General features: G+C 32.0%; 2 protein-coding genes across 2 annotated transcripts; one reads left to right on the plus strand and one right to left on the minus strand.

Moving 5' to 3' along the window:
* Window positions 1–12: 12 nt before the first annotated feature.
* On the minus strand, window positions 13–7,337 carry LOTGIDRAFT_199050 (hypothetical protein). Its single transcript, XM_009047445.1, has 15 exons — window positions 7,240–7,337; window positions 6,370–6,584; window positions 5,712–5,896; window positions 5,218–5,426; window positions 4,430–4,663; window positions 3,797–3,913; window positions 3,498–3,636; window positions 3,151–3,352; window positions 2,779–2,917; window positions 2,478–2,597; window positions 2,042–2,293; window positions 1,630–1,839; window positions 1,289–1,471; window positions 946–1,078; window positions 13–719 (listed from the first exon to the last, which is right to left on the minus strand). Exons 1-15 carry the CDS (start codon window positions 7,240–7,242, stop codon window positions 523–525), a joined length of 2,538 nt encoding a protein of 845 aa, XP_009045693.1. The 5' UTR covers window positions 7,243–7,337; the 3' UTR covers window positions 13–522.
* A 1,942-nt stretch (window positions 7,338–9,279) lies between these two features.
* Window positions 9,280–11,287, plus strand: LOTGIDRAFT_171256 (hypothetical protein; the record flags this gene model as incomplete). Its single annotated transcript, XM_009047446.1, has 2 exons — window positions 9,280–10,755; window positions 11,102–11,287. 2 exons carry the CDS (start codon window positions 9,280–9,282, stop codon window positions 11,285–11,287), a joined length of 1,662 nt encoding a protein of 553 aa, XP_009045694.1.
* Between the last annotated feature and the right edge of the window lie 9,539 nt (window positions 11,288–20,826).

Raw genomic sequence — 20,826 nt, forward strand, 5'->3', positions numbered from 1 at the left:
ACGTCTTACTTTCACATTCTGCAGTGCGTTTATTTTGCAATTTACATCATTGAAACTGTGCAATTAATGTCAAGTTTGGGAATTTAAATTCCATGTTAATTATAAGAGGAATAATTCTTTTAAGCTGCCGAACAGTAATAATTGAGCAACTCCAAATTTCAACAGTACTAGTCTCAAGGAGATCTGGCCATCAACACTGCATTTGTAGACTGCCAGAGGAAGACTATTATAGATCCACATCAATACAAGGGTTTATAAACAGAGCATAAAATAAATATACTGGAGAAGGACAGTTTATTCTTAAATTAACTTTATACATACAATAGATATCAATTGTTTTTTAAGAACTGCGAATTTCTTTTGTTTTACGTTTTACTAGAATTATATAATTTGTCAATTGCCATTTCCCAAATACCATGCAATTAGTTTAAACAAGTGAATAGAACTTTGGATCTGATCTTTATTGGCACTAAAAAAAAGTAGCACTGAAGTCTTTAAATGTGAAATTTCAACTTTAGTCCTTTACATTTTATCCAAGAAATTTTCCAGAAGTGGAACACCTTCTTTGAGACCCTTTCGTTTTCTTGCTGAAGATACAACTACATATGGTTTGGAAGTGGGATCATTTATGGGGTCACCAGGTAAAATCTGCCAATGATCAAACACACACTGTGGGAAAGCTTTTCCTTGAGTCTGAGATCTTAAATCTCCAGTGAAGCCTGAAATGGAACAAGTTACAGAATTTAACATTTCACATTTTCATATGGAGCAATTAATGCCTTGTGCAGAAAAAAAGAACACCAAAGACTGCATTTTAACCAGATTTATTTTTAAGCTAGATTTACATCCACCACATGACTCTCTAAACAGCTGATGTCAGGGACTGGATGATCAATTTGACTCACTTTCATCTAATACTAGTATGAACATTTTATTTTCACTTACCAAAGGATTCATTTACAGGTAAATGAGCTTTAACCAGTGTTTGTGGTGTGTTTCCAACTGGGTTGTTTTCAAATACAACACCTCTTCGTCTATTCAATGTGGAAAATACTCCACCCATAGCAGCATCAGGTACCTAAATTTAGAGATAAATATACAGGAAGTACATTTTGTTACAGATATATATATTTGTAGAAGATATAGTACCATCATTCATGTTGCAAAGAAGACAATTTTGGATTGAACATCAAGAGTTTATTTTTAATGTTCTCCACTTCCTTAAACTGAAGCTCATACATGATATCTGCCAAATGTATTGTAATCATGTTTAAATAATTTTACATACCATAATTTCAACAAGATATACAGGTTCCAGGATCTTTGGTGCTGCAGTTAAGAAAGAGGCATAGAATACTCTTCTAGCTGTTGGAATAATCTGTCCACCACCACGATGAATAGCATCTGTATGTAAAGTGACATCTTGAATGTTGAATCGAACTGATCTCATATTTTCTTCACACATAACTCCCTGAAAAATCAACAGTTAATAATAGAATACACAGCGTAAGTAATAATGGCTAATTCTCCATTTTTAATTCTTTCTTCAGCAAAAAGTTTCTATCAAATCTAATAGACAAGATTCAAATTGTCTAGTACTTAAATACAAAATTATTAATCCATACCCACCTCTTTTGTTGCCCAGTTGAATCCAGCTACACAACTATCTTTAATTTCATTCAAATATTGTACAGCTTTAGTGCAATCCATAAGGAAATTAGGTCCAGTTCCTTCAGGACCAAAAGCCCATATTTTCCTAGCTTCACCGACATCCATGTTATATTCTTCAGCCAATACTTTAGCTCTGGATTTGAATTCTTGTCTTGGAGTAATATCACCCTGAAATTACAATGGTTCAATATCTTATTTACTAGCTCGCTAAACATGGCATGCATTTACTGACTGCCTATTACAACACAATATGCCTTTCAAAGGTCACATTCAGATGTACCAACAAACCAAAAATTACAACACGGAAGGCACTAAACTAATGTCAAATTGATAAAGTATACAAGCTTTCAAGGGACAACAATTCACTTACATCATCAATAGCTTGAGCTAATCCTTCAGGTAAAGGAGCAGCTTTAACAAATAATCGATTGTGTTTGTTAGCAGATTTTGATAAGCAGGTCTGAGATGATTCTTCTGATACTGTTTCACGGTAAGATACAACTGGATCAGATTTCTTCAATGGAATACAGGCATGATCTTCTTCCAAATCTTTCAGACAGATTTCTAAATGTAATTCACCAGCTCCAGCTATAATATGTTCTCCAGATTCTTCTGTACTACACTAAAATAACAATTAATGACATATTTAAATTGTTGTCTCGTGTAATTCTAAATTCTTATATGTTTAAGTACCACTCAAAGGAAAGATGTAATACTCCTGGTTTCTGTATCTCGATATAACCTTTGCCCATTATACCTGATATTAGCCCAATGTACTGATATCAACTACTGTTGAATATAGTTACCTGAACCATAGGATCTGATTTAGCCAATCTTTTTAATCCTTCTACCAATTTAGGCAAGTCAGATGGATTTTTACAGTCAACAGCAACACGTACGACAGGGCTGACAGAAAATTTCATTACCTACAAAATCAAAGTTTTAGACATTAGTTTCTGTATCTTATTTGGTTGATAGAGGAACACGTGTAGATACTTATATCTGATTAGGGTAAAATTAGAAATAAGTCAGTTTGGCAATGCATACAATATATAATCATTGGAAAGAAGTTCAAATTATGACAACTCATGAACAAGAAAAACTTACTTTCATGTTGTGGGCTTTACTGAAGGTTGAAATAGTTCCAGTTTTGACAATATAGGAATCAACACCAACTAATCCACAGATATTACCACAGGGTACATCTTCAATAGCTTCTACATATCTTCCCATCATCAAAACAGTTCTGAATAAAAGAGAAGATGGTTGATGAAGCCATCAAGTAAGAGACTGACTCTTTTTAGTGAGGCATTTGAACAGACAGATAATGCTGCTGACAATATACCACAACATAAAGATGTGGGTGGCATAAGAATCTCTTGTATTCAGCTTGAGAAAAGAAGCACACAGTGTTCAATGCGGGAAATTTCTGGCCTGGCAGATCAATCTCCCTACATAAATGAGAGAAGCTATATTTACCGTTGGATGCTCTTTTCATAACAATCAGTCTTTGAGCTCTTTTCAGGGTCATAATTTGGGCCCATGATCTTTACTTTCTGTCCAGTACTGACAGTTCCTCCAAAAACTCTACCAAAGGCATAAAATCTTCCTTTGTCATTTGTGGGTACCATTTTAGATATGTACATAAGCAATTCTCCTTCAGGGTCGCAATTTTTCATTGCTGAAATAATAGATAATTAACCATCTTACTACCCTCAAATATTCATTTTGGTTATACCAAACAAACGGTGGTCTATGTGTGAAAGTAATATTTAAAATCATGTCCCTTGTTCACAGTATAATTTGGGAGTATAAAACAAACTTACACATAGCAGCATCATCATCAATAGGACCTTCATACAACATCTCACATCTGTATTTTTGAGCAGTGACTGGTGATGGAAGATGAATTACAATCATCTGTAACATAGCATCTCCAGCTGGTAACCATTTCCTCATAATAGTCTACAAACAAAATTTGAAGATCGGCATTTAAATTTTTTTTCATTTCAATCAAAATTCAAAATTGTACATCTAGAAATATACCACATCACTTCCTATGTAACCTCTGTGATGCCAAATCAATAAAACTTGGTTAATAAGAGTGCTATCAGGTGTATCTTACCTTCAACAGAGGTTTTTCCACTAGCTGTTTATCATCTGCTGTTAATTTAATATTGAGTTTTTCAACCAAAGCTAAAGCATCTTCATTAGTAGCCTTCTTCATACAGGCATCAAAGATCTAAAAAATTTAAGGATTTTATATTAGAAGATACAAAACTTGAGCTTTATGAAATCTGTTGACATGAAATGACTTGACTTTTTTATTTCAGATTGTAAGTAAGCTTACTTTTCCTTTGATAGTACAAAAAAAGCAACAAGTACTTGCCTAGCAAGATACGCCCACTTCCCTGATAAATTTTCAGTATACCAATGGCAGTCGGAAATCTGTCATATCGTAACAAAAATTTAATTTTTGCACAAGATGTTGATTTAATCAAACACACAAAATTTGGACATAACCTGCCACCAAATTTTTTTTAAGTCAAGAATAAATCAAATTTCATTCATTGTTAAATTGTCAAATTCCAACTTTACCAAGATCTCCTGATAAATGATCACACCGAATTTCATAAAAATCAGATAAAAACTAAAACCTTTATTGTGTTCACAAGCCAATTAAGGATGGATGGACTGACAATATACGACCCCATCATAATATTATTTGGGATATTTGAAACCCCTGTAAGAATATTACCTGATAAATGGGGTTCAAGACGAAAAATATGAATCCTCGGACATTGTCTTCAGCTTCTTCTTTATCCCACTTTTTAGTTTTGTTATTGTAAAATTGATTTCCCCACATTTTCTTTATCAACTTAGCAGGTTCAATTTTCAATTTTGCAGCATATATCTTTGCAAAATCCTTCAAAGTGAAGGCCCAACCATGGAGACCAGATCCAAAGCCAACAGTTCCATTTCTAGGATCAACCTGAAAAAAAAAAAATCCCAGCATAAAATAAGGTTTAACATGAAAGTATATTTACCTTTGTAGTTGGTGAGAAGACAAATCACATACCTAAACGTTAGTACTTCATAAATACAGTCTACACTGCTAATCCGACATAAACAGGCGGTGATTAATCAGCAATCTTTTGTTTTCATGTGATTTGTTCCGAATTATCAATTAAATAAACGATTATCTAATTGGTGATAAGTGATCAAGATGAGTAGATGTTGGATTATACACATTTTTCTGAGTGTTGGGACCACTGATTAGTGTCGTAATTTGGAATACACAGAGTGTCGAAGTACTCGGGAGTTTTTTTTAAACTAGCCTAAGAAGGAATCTATCGGGACCAGAAAATAATGTCAGAATACTCAAATGTCAGCTATCACAGAGTACACTGTGTAACATAAATAAATAGTAAAAGCACTTATTTGTTAACACTAATCGTATACATGAACTGTTAAAATTTAAGTGTCTGCAGAAAGACACACTTCCTATTCCAATAACAGAAACTGGAGAATTTTTAAAAAGCTTACCTCAATATCACCCATTGGACCATCAGATTCACCATAAGTATTAACAATAACATTGACATCTTCAATAATCTTTTGAAAAGTGTGATACAAAGTGTCTTTGTCCAATTGTAAGGTAAGAAGAGCCAAGTCCATTTTGTTCATAAGAACAACAGGCTTTATTCTTTCAGCAATAGCTTGTCTTAAAACAGTTTCAGTCTGTACACAGACACCTAAAATACACCAATTTCACTATACAAATGACAATCAAATTAAGACTTTGAAGCGACATTAACTTCAGCAACATCAAGTAAATTTTTTTTAATAATGCATCTGCATTTATATCTTTTACAGCTTCTTTTGTTTGAGCCATGCAAATTGGTAAATGTAGTTACATATCACTAATTCAGTGTTTACTGAAGTCACCATTTCAAAATCAATAAAATACATCTTAATTCAACAAAAGCAGTTATTTGCCATAATGGACGGCATGGATAAATCAGAGAAAGCTTACATACCTGACACACAGTCAACAACCACCAAAGCTCCATCAGTAACACGAAGAGCAGCAGTTACTTCAGATGAGAAGTCAACGTGACCAGGGGAATCAATCAAATTGATCAAGAAACCACAGTCTTTATGATGATCTTGTTTAATGTATTGTTTATCATCTTCATTTAAATTGTAGAAAAGGGAAATGGCACTACAAAAAAATACAAACTGTTCCAGTCAGAAAAGCAATCTATTGACTGGCTACATTGAGCTTTGAATTTAATCTTTTGTCATTTCATAAATATTCAAAATTTCAAAATAACCTTTTGAACTTTCTCTTAGAATGTCTTCGGGTCCATGGAATAAGGTTTGGTGATTTTATATAGTCACACTTTCCTCCCAGAAAATTCATGTAAATATAACCTACTTTTCGGATTGCAAATTTCTCTCTATAAAATCATGTATAAACTTACAAATATTAACTTTGCAAACAGTTAAAATTTTCATCAACCCAAAGATAATAAAGGACTTTCAGTAGTATTTTGTAAATGAAATTTCAATTCATATGAAAATTATTGCCAAATTTCAATCCAGAAAACAGTATAGTCAGAGATTAAGGTTTATTAATCAAGTGATCTGACCAATTCTTTTTTTTTCTCGAAATATTCATAACATTATACTTACGTTGATTTAATGGTAATACAACGTTCCTGTTCATCTTTCCTGGTATCTGTAAATCTCGTTTCTCCAGCTTTCGATCCTGCTATAATACCAGCTTTACTTACTAATGAATCAGTCAATGTTGATTTACCATGATCCACATGAGCGATCACGGACATGTTTCTGATGTTCAACTTTTTGTCCATGATCTCTCGGATCTCGTCCACCGTAAAGTTCACCTGAAATTAAATGGTACACATCATAATTAAGAACTTATAGGTCATACTGATTGTTTAGTACATGACAATCCAACTTACTACCGACTGAACTAGGGAAGACTTCAACAGTCTGACATTTTTGTACTCGATACCATTTCCTAAGAGAATTACCAGTTATCTTTTCAAGTATAGGCTATCATTGAACAAACTTTAAATTAGATAGGTTTTCTTTTCCAATCAACTAACCCATTGTTCATCCAGGATAAAATTAATGTCAGTAAGAAAGGACTATTTCAGTTAGCTCAGTAACAAAACAACATTTTTAGAAACATATGTAAGAAGTCTGAAATTTTGATGAACCAGATCTACTATTACTACCAAAATAACACTAATGAAGTTCATGTAAAATGGTGACATTTAAACAAAATATGGAGACAATAAACATCGAAAACAATCTATATAATATCATCGAAATTGCACCATATTGCGTTCTTATAAATAATGACGTCAGCAATTGACACGGCCATGTTGTTGGGAATATCAATCGTGGCATATATTTCACTAGAAACATATTATGAACTACATTCAAATTTTCATGGATCAAAAATTATAAAATCAGCTAGACAATTGGTTTATTGACAAAACTATCTTGTTAAATCATGTTGATGCCACTCACCATTTTGGATTTATGGTTGATTGGCAACTCCTAAATTTCTTCTATGTTGCCGTGTCGATGGACCCGTTAGAAAAGGTAGATTATATGACTTATCACGTGGACGGAAACTTGCAACCTACTCTGATTTTCGTATCTAAATAAGATCAATTTAAAAATTTAATTCTCATGTAGTCTATTGAATATATTTTACAAAATCGTTTATTTCGCTGATTTCTTCCTTTTCTGACTTATCTTTAGTTTTGTAAAAAGTTCCAAACTAAACGGAAACAGTGAATCTGAGACTAGCTCTGTTTATTGAATATTAACATGTCTGTCATGATCGAGGACGAATAAAAGAAAAAGTCGCAGAACATATGCCAGTTTATAGAAAAAATACTCTTTATCGTGAAAGAAATGATACATTCATGAAAACTGAATATTGAGAAATCAGGAAAAATATTCGGGTGAGGTAATTTTCCATTTTTGAGCCATTGAATTGGAGACATAATCGATCGATAACTCTTGAAAATCGTTTTTGCTTTATATTCTGATTCAGTGATTCTGCTTCTTATTCATGCACAATAGTGGGTAGGCTTCACAGGAATACTACAACTGAGCGTTTAATTGATGAATGTAAGATTTTTGTGTATCAGAAAGCTTATTGCTAATTTAAGCTGATTTCATAGTTGACTGAAGGCAGGATTTTGACTCAAGGCAGACCAACTTTACTTTGACCAGGATTATGAAGGCAGGATATGCCTCTTGGCCACTTTACCTGTGCCTGTGGTATGATTGTTCTATGGTGCCGTTTATCACATTCACCACACAATTTTTTTTGTCCAAATACATGATATCAGAATAGACTACTCTCTTTCTATAAGTATAATGTTACAGAATCAAATTTTTGAAGAGAGTTTCTTAGGTTGTTTTAGGGTGATGTAAATGCTGACCAGTGGCAGTGGAAAGTTATTATTTGTAAATATGATTTAACAGTGGTGAATTTTCAGTTCAGAAAGAGGGTCATTTTGACTTGCATTTCCTGGGAGGGACGTGTGGTTATTTCGAATGTAAGATCACTTTCTAAACCCTAAGAATTCCCAAGACAAATTCATGGCATTCAGTTGAAAATTTGCTTATGAATATTTGTGAATTGAAAGAAAAAAAAAATCATTGTAGGAAGACAGCCATATGTTAGAAAAATCACAGTTTGCTTTCACAATGCCAAAATATATTGTAATTTATTGATATTTCACATTATATTATGATATTACATATGATTACTTACTCTGATTAACAATTATAAAATCATGGACCATGACTTCTTAATACAGACTTATGAAAACATGACAAATTTGATAATTGATCTAAGATCAACAGCTTCTTAATTAATGCCTATAACCACTAATGTCCACTACAGTCTACAATGAACAAAGTCATGCACCAGTGATTTTCAGTGCTACTTTACCTCTAATTGAACAACTCCACTATATTTTATATCAGTATAAAGACTGTGACAGAATAAAACTTTTTATTTCAACTTGCTTTTTAAAGTTTTTAACCAGAAAATAACTGTGAAAATAGAAAAAAAAAGGTTTGATCACTCAACCTTGTTGATTTAAACTGTCATCACACGTCATTGACATTTCTTGCTTGAAGTTATTATCCAACGACATCGTTAGTAACATCCAATATTACATCCCAAGGGGATTGTCTCTTTTGCTAATTTCAAATTGTCTACAGTGTAAAGTGTACAGAACCTGGATTTACGAACATTTAATTATTAAACCCACATTTATTCAAATTGAAGAACTTAAATTTATAAATCCTGTGCCTGTGCATTTGTAACTTTGTCATTAGTACAACTTACAAGCTTACTCCCAATATCATGTTAGTTGGCGTGGTAGATTTCTTTGAAAGCTAGTTTTTATAGTTTTATGTGGCCTGTATTTATTTAAAGCAACAGAAGCCAGCAAAATATTGAAATGTTTTTTTTATGTTTTCAGAGAAAGAATTATATCGAGAGTGACAAGCTCTTGAGATTTGTAAATGATAAAAGATAAGATGTCAGTCCAAGAACCTGATCATCAAAGTATTAATACAACATCAGTGGAAAACGGGAACAACAAAAAGAAAGAGTTCGAAGGAGCTTGTGGAGGTAAAAATCCTAAGCCCCAAATAGATCAATTAACAGATTCTATGGTAGATGATGGTACTGATAATATCAGTATGGAAGTACATCTTGGTGAAGATTCCTCACGACATCCAAGTGAAATCAGTTCCATATCTTATCAAAATTTGTTAGAAGATGGTGAAAATGCCAGTCAAGTTGTGTCACGTCGTGATAGTGAGGACAGTATTGACTCTTACCCTCCTGATGACGGTGACAATTACTTCCCAGCAGATGATGTAGAAAGATTTGAGGCATCTGACTTACCTATTTCAGAACGTTATAAGAAGCCTCCTGAACCTAAGTCTTTAGGAACTGTTAATACAGATGTAGAAATCAATATTGAAAATGTATCTGAAGCTGCTATAAAAAGCAAATCAGATCAAAATGATGACACCAAAGAACTTTCATCAGCTAGCAAACACCAATCTTCCATTCCAAGCTTTGAATTATCTAGTGTTCCAACTGATACACCAACGCCAGATGAAGGAGTCATCTTGCGTAAAAAGATTACTTCAGAACATGCGTCTGTCAAGGATCCCAGTGATCCCAGGGAAATGATTAAGAAAAGGAACAGTTTAGAAATTAGGAATAATATTCCTACTGTAGGTGAAGTTAAAAGTTATGATAAAGATTTAGAAGATCTGACCTATAGTTCTCAAGGTGCCAAACCTAAAATTCGAAAACAGTCACCAGGACTGGCTAGAAGGGTGTGTGAGACTCCAGAGAGAGAAGGATCAAGTTCCGAGAGGGAAATGGAGCAGACTCAAATAAAAGATGCACAAGATTCAGAAGAACAGCAAGAAGCTCCAGGCATGCAAATTGAATGCAGACGTGTTGAAAATGGAATATCTCAATTGTTAAGTCAACAGCGTAGACCAATGGACATCGAAAACGAATATGATTATGTGAAGTATGCACGAGTTCAACAAGGTAATTCTTATGTAGGAATGAGACTAGCTTATTCTAGTTCTAATGATTCGCTAAATATTAAACGGAATAGTATGAACAGTCAAGAAACTGCTTCTTTAGAAAGTTCTCGTGAAACATCCCCCGAGAAAATTCTTCAAAAGAAAATCTTACAAGACCTAGATAATAAGGCGTTTCAGGGTCAAGTGAATGAGGACTCTTTAATAGAAATACCATTAAATGGTCTAGACAGTAATATGAGTGAGGACAAGAAAAGTTTTACTTTGTCCCCTGAAAATACTGAATGTGATAGTGTTGAGGTGGAAAGTGTAATGTCTGATGGAGAGAGAGGCATGCCTACTGTAGAAGATGGTCTATCTAGTAGTCAAGCCAGTGATTATGAAGACAATGGTGAAAGGTCAGCAATGAAACAGAAAAATAAGTCAGAAAATTCTCACCAGGTAACTATAACTACTTTTAATTGAATTTGTTGAAAGCCCACAGCTCTACATACAACTGTTGCTTGCTTATGTTTGTATCACATAAGGCTCTTTGAGATTAGTGACGTCATCAAACACTTCATTTTAAGGGAATTGCAGGAAATAAAGACGTCTGATTTTAAATTGGAATGATGTATATTGATGCTATCAATGTCCCAGATACACATGAACAATTTGGAAAAGCCCTTTCTTTAAGTTTTAATTGATAAAAAAGGTGTAATATTGACTTATAACAATAAAATTGTGTGCCCCTTCACATTCATCTTAATAAGATTATTTTGATTTTCAATTTGAAAATTATTTACAGGGTGAAAAACCCAAAAAAATTGATGCTCAAGCTATTATGACAGATTTAAAAGCTAAAAGAGAAGCTTTAGATAGTGCTATTGCTGATATTAAGTGTGCTATTCAACAAAGTAAAGGTGTGGCATTGCAGTCTTCAAAATATTCAACAGAACCTCAACCAGAAGAACCTATTTGGGTTATGAGGTAAGTTTGTCATAAAGCCAAATTTCTTATGAGCACAGCATTATATTGCAAACACCACCATAAATAAATAATAAAAAAGTTAAGTTTCCAATGAATTCTCCATGACACTGTATTACATGTATTTAATCACATATGGTATGGCATAATTATAGACATAATTGATGAAATATTGATAATGAAAAAATATTGAACACAAATTACCAATCTGCGACACTACCTGCCAAAAAATAAGATATTATAGCACATGTAAAAAATACCACTACATTTGCAGACATTAAAGTAAGAATGATTTAGTAGTCTGAGTCCTATTTGTCATCGAAGGACATAAACAACTACCGATTTTTTTGTTAAGAGTTCCTTCCCTTGAATAGTCATTGGATTTCAACAGTGATGAAACACTGTGCCTTAAAATTTAAATGTCTTACTGTAACATCACAAGAACATATCAGTTTTCCCTATCTTTTGGTAACGATATCCACCATTTTTTTCATGTAGGTTCATAATAATGAATTAAAGATAGATACAGTGAAAACAAAACAATATCAATTGTATGCACATTTTCATATCAAGTGTCTATTAAAAAAAACCACATTGGCTTTGTAGCTATTAAGAGTTACTTCCCCTTAATTATAGTTTGATTTCAAGTTGTTCATTTTCTTCACCGACCATTTCTAATTCTAGATTTGATCATATAAATTTAAAGTAGTAAGCTTTGAAAAATCTGTAATTTTTAACAATTTTTTATGATCAATCGATGGGGGTTTTGTAGTAGCACAATTAGGTGGAGCATCGATTCTTTACATGATGTCATTTACTTGGTTATGTCTAACAAATAGCAGTTGTGGGTTCTAATCTCAGCCGGTGTGTGAAGTCTGATCACCTTGTTCAAGTCATCTCTCATAATTCCAGTCGATACAGGGTAGGCCTACGGATAATACAGGAAAGATCAAATCAATGGTTTAGCCAAGGACCAACTCGTAGAAAGGATCCTTACATGTGAACCCAAGTTGTTATCCTTGAAAATGTTGTGGTTTCTCTCTTTCTTTTCTACTGTTATGCACATTTCCTTTTATGGATTTTCAATATTCAGCCAATCAACTGCTCTAAGATTACTTAACATTTTGTGAGTAATTCTAGGACATTCATGTTTTTTTTAAACAGTGTTTTTGATTGGTTAGTTTTAATTGTAAACTATGGATGCCAAAGAAACTCATCAGATCATGGATGACAAGTGAAGTAACCATCTGTATAATTAGAAAGCGAAACATCAAGATCTGCATTTTAATAACATATATATTTAAAGAGACACATTTGCCATCTGTTTGACCAATCATACCTTACTCTCATATTTATAGAGTAAGCTATCAGTAAATAGTGTTCACAGCTCACCGTCAAAATTTTAGCCTTCAAATCCATATGTGTCCAGAATTATCTGATTTTGAAAGTTAAAAAGACAAATGCTTCTGTAGACTATTCACCTTATATTCATGACCCCAATCAACCCCCGGTAATGGTGAATCGTGGCCTTTAAATTTGACATCATATTTATTCTGAAATTATAATCTGATATTGATGAGCTACTGAGTAAAAAATGACATGACAATATCAATATCAGTATACTGTATGCCATTATCATTAAGTAGGAATTTCCAGGTAATGAACCTACAGTTTCTCTCTTTATATAGCTTCATCATAATTATCTCTTCTCGGTAAAAATCTATAAAGATAGGTAGAATTATTAGACTAACTGGCCGCATTGTAGCTTGTATTAATTATACTTATTGATTTATTAATTCTAAGTAGGCTTGTCAGCTTGTATTATAATCTATATTTTGTCACATCTACAGTTGACAACATCTGGTGTATGTGGTTATTCTCAATATTCAATTAACCTACGTCCGTATCATATAAATTTCATATTACATGTGTTTTGAATTGGATAATGTGAATTATTTGTATGCTGTAAAGGTAATATTGAACATTTTCAAAAACAGGTCATTCTTTTAACAGTATTTCATGTGGGTCATTTAGATATTTCTACATGTTTGGCGCATCGCTCGTATAATGTAATATTTTTTAGGAAATGATAATCAGTTTTTAAAAGTTTTTGCCTAATGATCTTTAGTTTTTAAAAGTCTTCTGATAATGTGATTTACGAAATTGTCTTTAGTTTTCTAATATTGTTATAATGTGATGTGTTTTTACAAAATGTTTTTATTGGTTTTCCAGTACAATGTATTTTTATAATGTGATTTACAAAATGGTCTTTAGTTTTCATTATGATGTGATTTTGTTTTTTTACGAAATTGTCTTTAGTTTTCTAATATTGTTATAATAATATTGTGATGATTTTTTACAAAATGTTTTTATTGGTTTTTTTAGTACATGTATTTTTATTATGTGATTTACAAAATGATCTTCAGTTTTCATAATGATGTGATTTTTTTTTATCAAAATGTTTTTATTGGTTTTTTTAGTACATGTATTTTTATTATGTGATTTACAAAATGATCTTCAGTTTTCATAATGATGTGATTTTTTTTTATCAAAATGTTTTTATTGGTTTTCTAGTATTTTTATAAAAGTGGTCTTTAGTTTTCATTATGACGTGATTTTTTTTTATGAAATCGTATTTAGTTTTTTAATGCCCCTGAAATAATGTGGTCTTTAGTTTAGTTTTTTAATGCCCCTGAAATAATGTGGTCTTTAGTTTAGTTTTTTAATGCCCCTGAAATAATGTGGTCTTTAGTTTAGTTTTTTAATGCCCCTGAAATAATGTGGTCTTTAGTTTAGTTTTTTAATGCCCCTGAAATAATGTGGTTTTTACGAAATACTGATTTCCCCCCCAAAAAAATTACTATAAATCTCAGTTTGAGCTCTGCCTTTGACTTTTTGATAAACAAAAACAAATTATTTTCACTGTAAAAGAAACAGAAAAAAGTGGCAATTGTAGAGCGATATAGAACTATTAAAACAGAACTTGAAACATGTTGTTACTCAAAGTTTCACGCTGTGTGTTATTGATTTCACGTTTTCAGTTTCACGCTGTGCATTCTTTTGGTTGATATTTTTTCATAGTTAACTTCTTCTTTCTTATAATTGGTTAGTTAATTTAACGAAAAACAAAAAAAATGACTGTATTTTAAAAGAAATGGAAACGGAATAAGAAATTTTTAAGGATATTGTTACTTTATAAAAAGTAGTGATAGTTAGATATAAAATGATTTGAGAGAAAAGACACGTAATTGAAGATAATTGTAGGCTATCTATCATGTTGAATTCCCTGATATTTAAAAATCAATGGTTCATAGAATCTCTTTTATATTCACACATGATAGGCTGGAATTAACTCTCAGTTTTAACTTGACCAAACCATTCTATGTTACATTGCTTGTATTGACTATATAATATCTTTTACATTGCTTTATGATACAAGACTTGAACTCAGAGTGTATATAGAAAGCAAACTGACTCAATGGCAGGGATAAATGTTAAGGTTTAGTTTGAATGCCTTCCCCCCTCCCCTCCTCCTTTCCCAGTCTATTCCGTACCCTTACCCTACTGTCAATACTTCCGAAAGGCAGTGGTTACCAACCTTTTTCAGCCTTAAAACCCCTGGATTTTTCACACCCCAAAAATTTGTTCCATCCACATTTCCAGCATGTGATAATGATGATGCTCTCATTTCCAAATAAATTCTTCTCCTACACCAGTTAGCCACACCTCTGACACCCTAGTCCCACATCCCAGGGGGGTGAAAACACCCCAGGTTGGGAATCGGGGAGATATAGGGAACTGGAAATTTAAAGTTTGAATTTAAAATGACTGTTCAGGAAAGATACCTAATGAAGTTTGATTGATATATTATGTCTTTTCTATATATCACAGAGTATCTTAAAATGACGTCATTTGAAGGCTCAAATATTGACAGTGAGCTGTGAACACTATTACTGATTGGTCAATAAAATTGGCACACTTGGTCCCTTGAAAGCTGGGTGATGCCCTGAACCCAAGGGGTGACTTGTTTTTACACAGACTTGGCTAGCTTATTGACATGGTCCTTTTGCTTGAAAATTGGTGCTTCCTGCGAGTGCAGTAAACGTTCAGAAGATAATGAGTATCTCATTCCTCTGATCTAATGAATATGACATTTTGACAACTGTTGACATTTTAGCTGGTATAATATCATTTAATTGTTTACAAAAGGATGGTAGATTATATATTCTGAAGAATTCTAAATAAGCATTATCAGTAATTAAAAGAGATATGTTAACAATTGCTCTTTAATTGATAGCATTGTCAAACATAATTGCAGGTTTTGTATGTTAAATTAAGCAGAGATTTGTTCAAATACTAGAACTCTTGTAAGTTTAAATTACCACATAAACTGAACAGCATGATGCCTGTGTTGCTTTGACAATATGATTTTATAGCACATAATCATAATGGAATACATAATTGAATTTCTGGCTACAGTAATTTCATTTGAAGGAGAAAAGCTTTTACAGTTTGTGTATTAAATAGAAATATTGCATGTACACCTACTATTATAAAAATAGGGTGGAACTGACAAAAAAAAAAACAGGATTTAATACACAAAGAACTCCCCCTCCCCCACTTTGTTCAAATAATTTTTTTTATTAGTCGTGAATAGACTCAGACAGATTTGAATTAAAAAAAATGTTGGGAAAAAAATTCAATTGTGGTTGTTGCATGTTTCATAGCATTATAGTTTCATTAGTTTATCAGGTTTAAGAGAAGTAAAACATTAAAATTCTCTCAGGTGAGATGATACCATTTTTTTTTTTTAACTTTTGACAATTGGGTATACTTATTTTGCTTGATTATTGGTAATAGTTGATTTGTAATATTTTGGGAAATTGGATTTTTAATAAGCATCGTCAATTTGAAATGAAATATACATATTGAATATTTAAAGGTTATTAGATACTGTACTGATATTTCATTGTAAAAAAATAGAATATACTTTTCCAAAAGCAATATGTTCAAACTATAGGTAATGAAAAAAATACTTTTCCAACTGCAATATGAAAAAAAGTCCTAAAAAAATAGAGAAAATACCAAGGGTGATAAGTTAGTGAAATTTTACTTTATGAACCAAAATGAACACATTTATGTTTTTTTCAAAAGTTCACCATCAAGAATGGCTAAACTTGAGGAATGTTCAAGCCCTCGTTGCTCAGTGTAGTGCATTCACTCAAAAAGTGGTTTGCTGTTTCAATCCAACTTCATTTCAGATGGCATTTTTCTTGGTGACTACACAAGTTATTTATCATGTTTCTTCTGTCTACGTATGTTTTGGTCAGGTCAGTGTTTTAAACAGATGGTAGATGCCCCACAGAAGAGAAATTATCGTCTCCGGTTTCTCTGTCAAATTTGAGTTTAAAAACTATAGACTTGCCATTACAAGCGTTAATAAGATGACTTGTTTGTAAGAATTGTGACGGTCTAATACCAAGTCTTTTAGACAAGAGTTGATCTTCATTAGTATTCATTGGAACTTTGTATTCTAAGTCAGACATTAAGATTGATAAGTTTTAACTAATCATCCAAGACTTTTACTCTTCTACATCATTTTATCAAGACTGGAAATATAACAGATACCATCATAGACGGTGGCAGACTTTTACAAACTACCAAACTGCACATAAAAAAAAAATATTGAAAAAACATTTCTTTTTTGGTTATCAAATTTGATTTGTTTTCAGAAGATCTTGATAAGCAAAGAAATGTTAAAAGCTGGTATTTGGATACAGCTCTGATTTATATGTGATGCAATAGTTACTTAAAACTTAAAAGATTTATCAACTTTGTTCTGTTTTTTTTTTTATTAGTAATTTTTTTTATATAGCCACTTCATTTAGAGTCTAAAGACAGCCTTTTGAACATTGGTCAAATTAAGCTTTTGACTGGACTCGATGAGGTCTGTTTTAACCAATCAAATTTATACCCTCTCCAGTGCTAGCATTTTGTTACATTGTGTTTATCAGGTTAGGTCAAAAGGTTAATTTGACAAACATTCAAGAAGGCTGTCGTTAGACCCTAACTGAAGTGCCTATATAAAAAGAAAGAACTAATAAAAAAAACGGACAAAGTATATAAAACATTTTCCATTGGATGTCTTTTGTTAGGAGTTAATTTTGAAATTTTTAGACAAGAAAATTTTTTATGTATGATTTACAAGTCTGTGAAAAGAAATTGCCAGCAGCTGTAAGAAAACAATTGTTAATGAAGATAGTCTGATATGAAAGTTGTTGTTGTTTGAATAAGATATCAATCAGTAGGAAGATATTCTCTAGTCAGTCATTTTATTAATAGTCCAATAATATTTGCACTTGGTCTTGACTATTTCCTATGTACTGTCTTTACACTGTTGGACATAAAAACTAAAAGTATTCAAAATAGTTATTCAAATCTATCATTATAGTGAAATTTGGTTCTGTTTCATTTCCAATCTGATAAACTCTTTCAACCCTGAATGTAATTGAATTATAACATCATATACCCTGAATTTCAAGTAATAAAAGTAAAAGCGTATGATGTTAACGTTGTATGACATCACTTAGTAATGGCCGGTAATCTGGCTGCTCGGGTATATATTGTGTTAGTATGTGGCCAGTTGCTAGGGTTGAAAGGGATAACATGCAAATTTTCATGTTTTTTATGGGTAACTTCTGCAGTCACCATCCATGACTAAATTTTATTATGTTCTGGGTTATATTATAGCCAATCAAATACTCTGTTCACACAAGACACGATTTCTTTTTCGAGGAAATCTGGAAATTAAATGTTAAACATTTACTTATATTTTGCTCATTTTGTTTTCGATTTCGTATTATTAGTTTTATGACAAATTTTTTTACTTGTCAATTTTGGGATGAACAAGATTTAAAGAAGAATTTTGTAAGATCAAAGATCAGAAGTGTAGTACAAAAAGTTGGTGAAAAATGGAACGCCATGCAATGTTGTGCTCAATGACATTGTGACATAAATTTACTTGATAATCATAGTGAATCATGACATTTATTGTTAACTTATTAGAGCCTGAAATAGATAAGAATGATATTTATTAATTGGAAATATAATAATATTTGAACATCAAAGAGATTAAGAATCAGGATTGAGCATTTATTTATTTTCTGATTAATTGGTAATTGAATAGTGATGTCATTATGTCAATATTCCAATATTGGTTTGGTTAAATTGAAACAATACTCTTTTGAATGGACAGGTAGGCCAAATTTTTTTCACCAATCATACTTTAGTCTCAGAAACGGGATTTCTTTAGCCACTCAGTTATAGTGTGCGAAATTTGAGCCTTCAAATCCATGTGTGTCCAGAATTATCCATGATTGATTGTTAGAATGACGACTCGTCAATTTAAGGTACTCTGTGATATAAAGAAAAGACATATATAAAATGAAGAGTTTGAGATATTTTTGAAGGAATTAGGCGTTGTTCGTACATTTCTAGTACTTCTAAAGACTATTTACATATATTCAAGATTAAAATCAACCCTCCAAATTGCACATCTGTCCCTAAAGTAATTGACTTAATGAACATATATTCTAAATGGAATATTTTTTATGTAAAATAAGAGTACTGTTCAATGAAACAGATACGACTCTTGATCAATACACATTTCAAATCTAATCAAAATTGTGCATTTCACTATGAAATGATACTCATTGGAGTTTGAAGTCATATTAGAATTTAAAGGCTTACTACTGTGAGTAGTTGGTAGTTAGTATCAACAAGGTTTTCTGTGGAATAGTGAAGGCTGCAAGATCAACACTTAGCCAGTGTTTTGTGAAGATTTAAATCTACAGGCAACATTGAAGGGACAGGTTTACCATATCCGATTAAGTAATCATACCTTAGTCTCAGAAATGGCAATTTTTTTAGCTAAGCTAATCAGTAATAGTGTTCACAGCTCACTGTCGACATTTGAACATCAAATCCATGTTGTGTTGAGAATTATCCGTGTTTAAATGTTAAAATGACGACTCATCCTTTCTTCAGACTCTGCCACATAAGGAAAAGACATACGTATAGAAATGGAAAGTGAAATTTCTAGTTTGATATCATATTTAAAGGAATTACGCGATTTTTGTGCATTTCTAGTACTTCTTTAGACTAATTATATATAACTAAGACCCAAATCAACTTCCAAAATTGGCAAATCATTGCCATAAAAGAAATTTGCCGTGTCAGTTTTGTGTGTGGGCATTGGAGTCAAAAAGTCAACAATAGATGATTTTTACTCTAATATCTAAGGAAGGATTATGTTAAGAAAAGCAGATTATAGTTATGATTCCACTAGTGATAATTCTTCCAATGACAATAGTAACAGATCCATCTTCGCAATATCAAGTTAGTATGTATACTTCTTCTTATACCTTGACTGCAATAGTCACCTTTCTTCTATTGTTGAAGTTTGTAAACAAGAAGCCATAATGTTTACAATCCAATTAAATCACTGGATTCTGTGATACAAGAATATTGGCTGTTGCAGTCAAGGTATAAGATGTATGATGGTAATAGCTTGACATTGTGAAGATGTAACAGACCTAGTCTAGCTATGATACTTGATTTTCATATACATGTATCTGTATGAATACCTTGAAGCATCCTGAAATAGAAATTGACGAGAAAATTGGCTATTTGTAAGTTGACGACAGTTTATCTATTTTACTAGAGGGTGACACCAATTAAGAAAAATGGTGGGAGAAGATAGATGTCTCTGTCAGTGAAAAGCTACTATTAATGGACTTGTGTTGGCTTTAAAGACTCATTTGAAGCCACTTATAAAGAACATTTTTTTAAAACAATTTAATGAAGTTAAGGAGATAGACATTGTTCTTAACATGTTTGTGAAAGTGAAATTCCTGAAAATTGAAGAGTCTTGGAATGATCAATAGAGAGTTTAAGATGGCAATTAGTGGAGAATTGATTATCAAGTCAGTTGGAAATCTTGAATGATATCCGACATAAATACTTTTTTTTGTATCAGTAACCAGTATTTTGTGTAGATAGAAAGAGAGGATTTTAACCATGTTTCCCTATCGTGAATATCATTCCCATGGTGAAGTGATCCATAATTTAATTGATTTATTTTCTATGTATGTACAAATTCGTTATTATCAGGAACAAAGGGATGAGCCTAGTTTACCACCAGGCTCTTATTATAATTCAAGGTAAGAATTCATTACTGGGCCATAGAAAAATCCTTTTCATTTTAATTTGAATTATGGATTTATTGCATTGGAACTACCCTTATGCTTATATATAATTTGAAAATAATGTCAATTGTAAATAGCTCTTGAAGTTTTTTTTTTAACGAGTCCCAGTGAATGTTCTTGAACCATTATAATAAATGAAACAGAAATTTATCTTACAAAATAATGTGAATTACAATAAAGTCTTAGCTTTGTCTTATTTCATGTAAAATTTTATTCTTGAGTTGTATTCCATATTTGATAACATTATGTGCATTTTATGTGCATAACATATTGATTTGTT

The sequence above is a fragment of the Lottia gigantea genome, assembly GCF_000327385.1.
Source record: "Lottia gigantea unplaced genomic scaffold LOTGIsca_112, whole genome shotgun sequence".
NCBI classification, from domain to species: domain Eukaryota; kingdom Metazoa; phylum Mollusca; class Gastropoda; family Lottiidae; genus Lottia; species Lottia gigantea.

Bases quoted from the DNA above. Each gene is read 5' to 3' on its own strand.
- LOTGIDRAFT_199050 (XM_009047445.1), bottom strand. The intron at 3,914-4,429 runs GTAATATTCTTA...TAAATTTTTTAG, and splicing joins TCTTGAACCCCATTTATCAG to ATCTTTGATGCCTGTATGAA. The intron at 720-945 runs GTAAGTGAAAAT...GTTCCATTTCAG, and splicing joins ACCTGTAAATGAATCCTTTG to GCTTCACTGGAGATTTAAGA.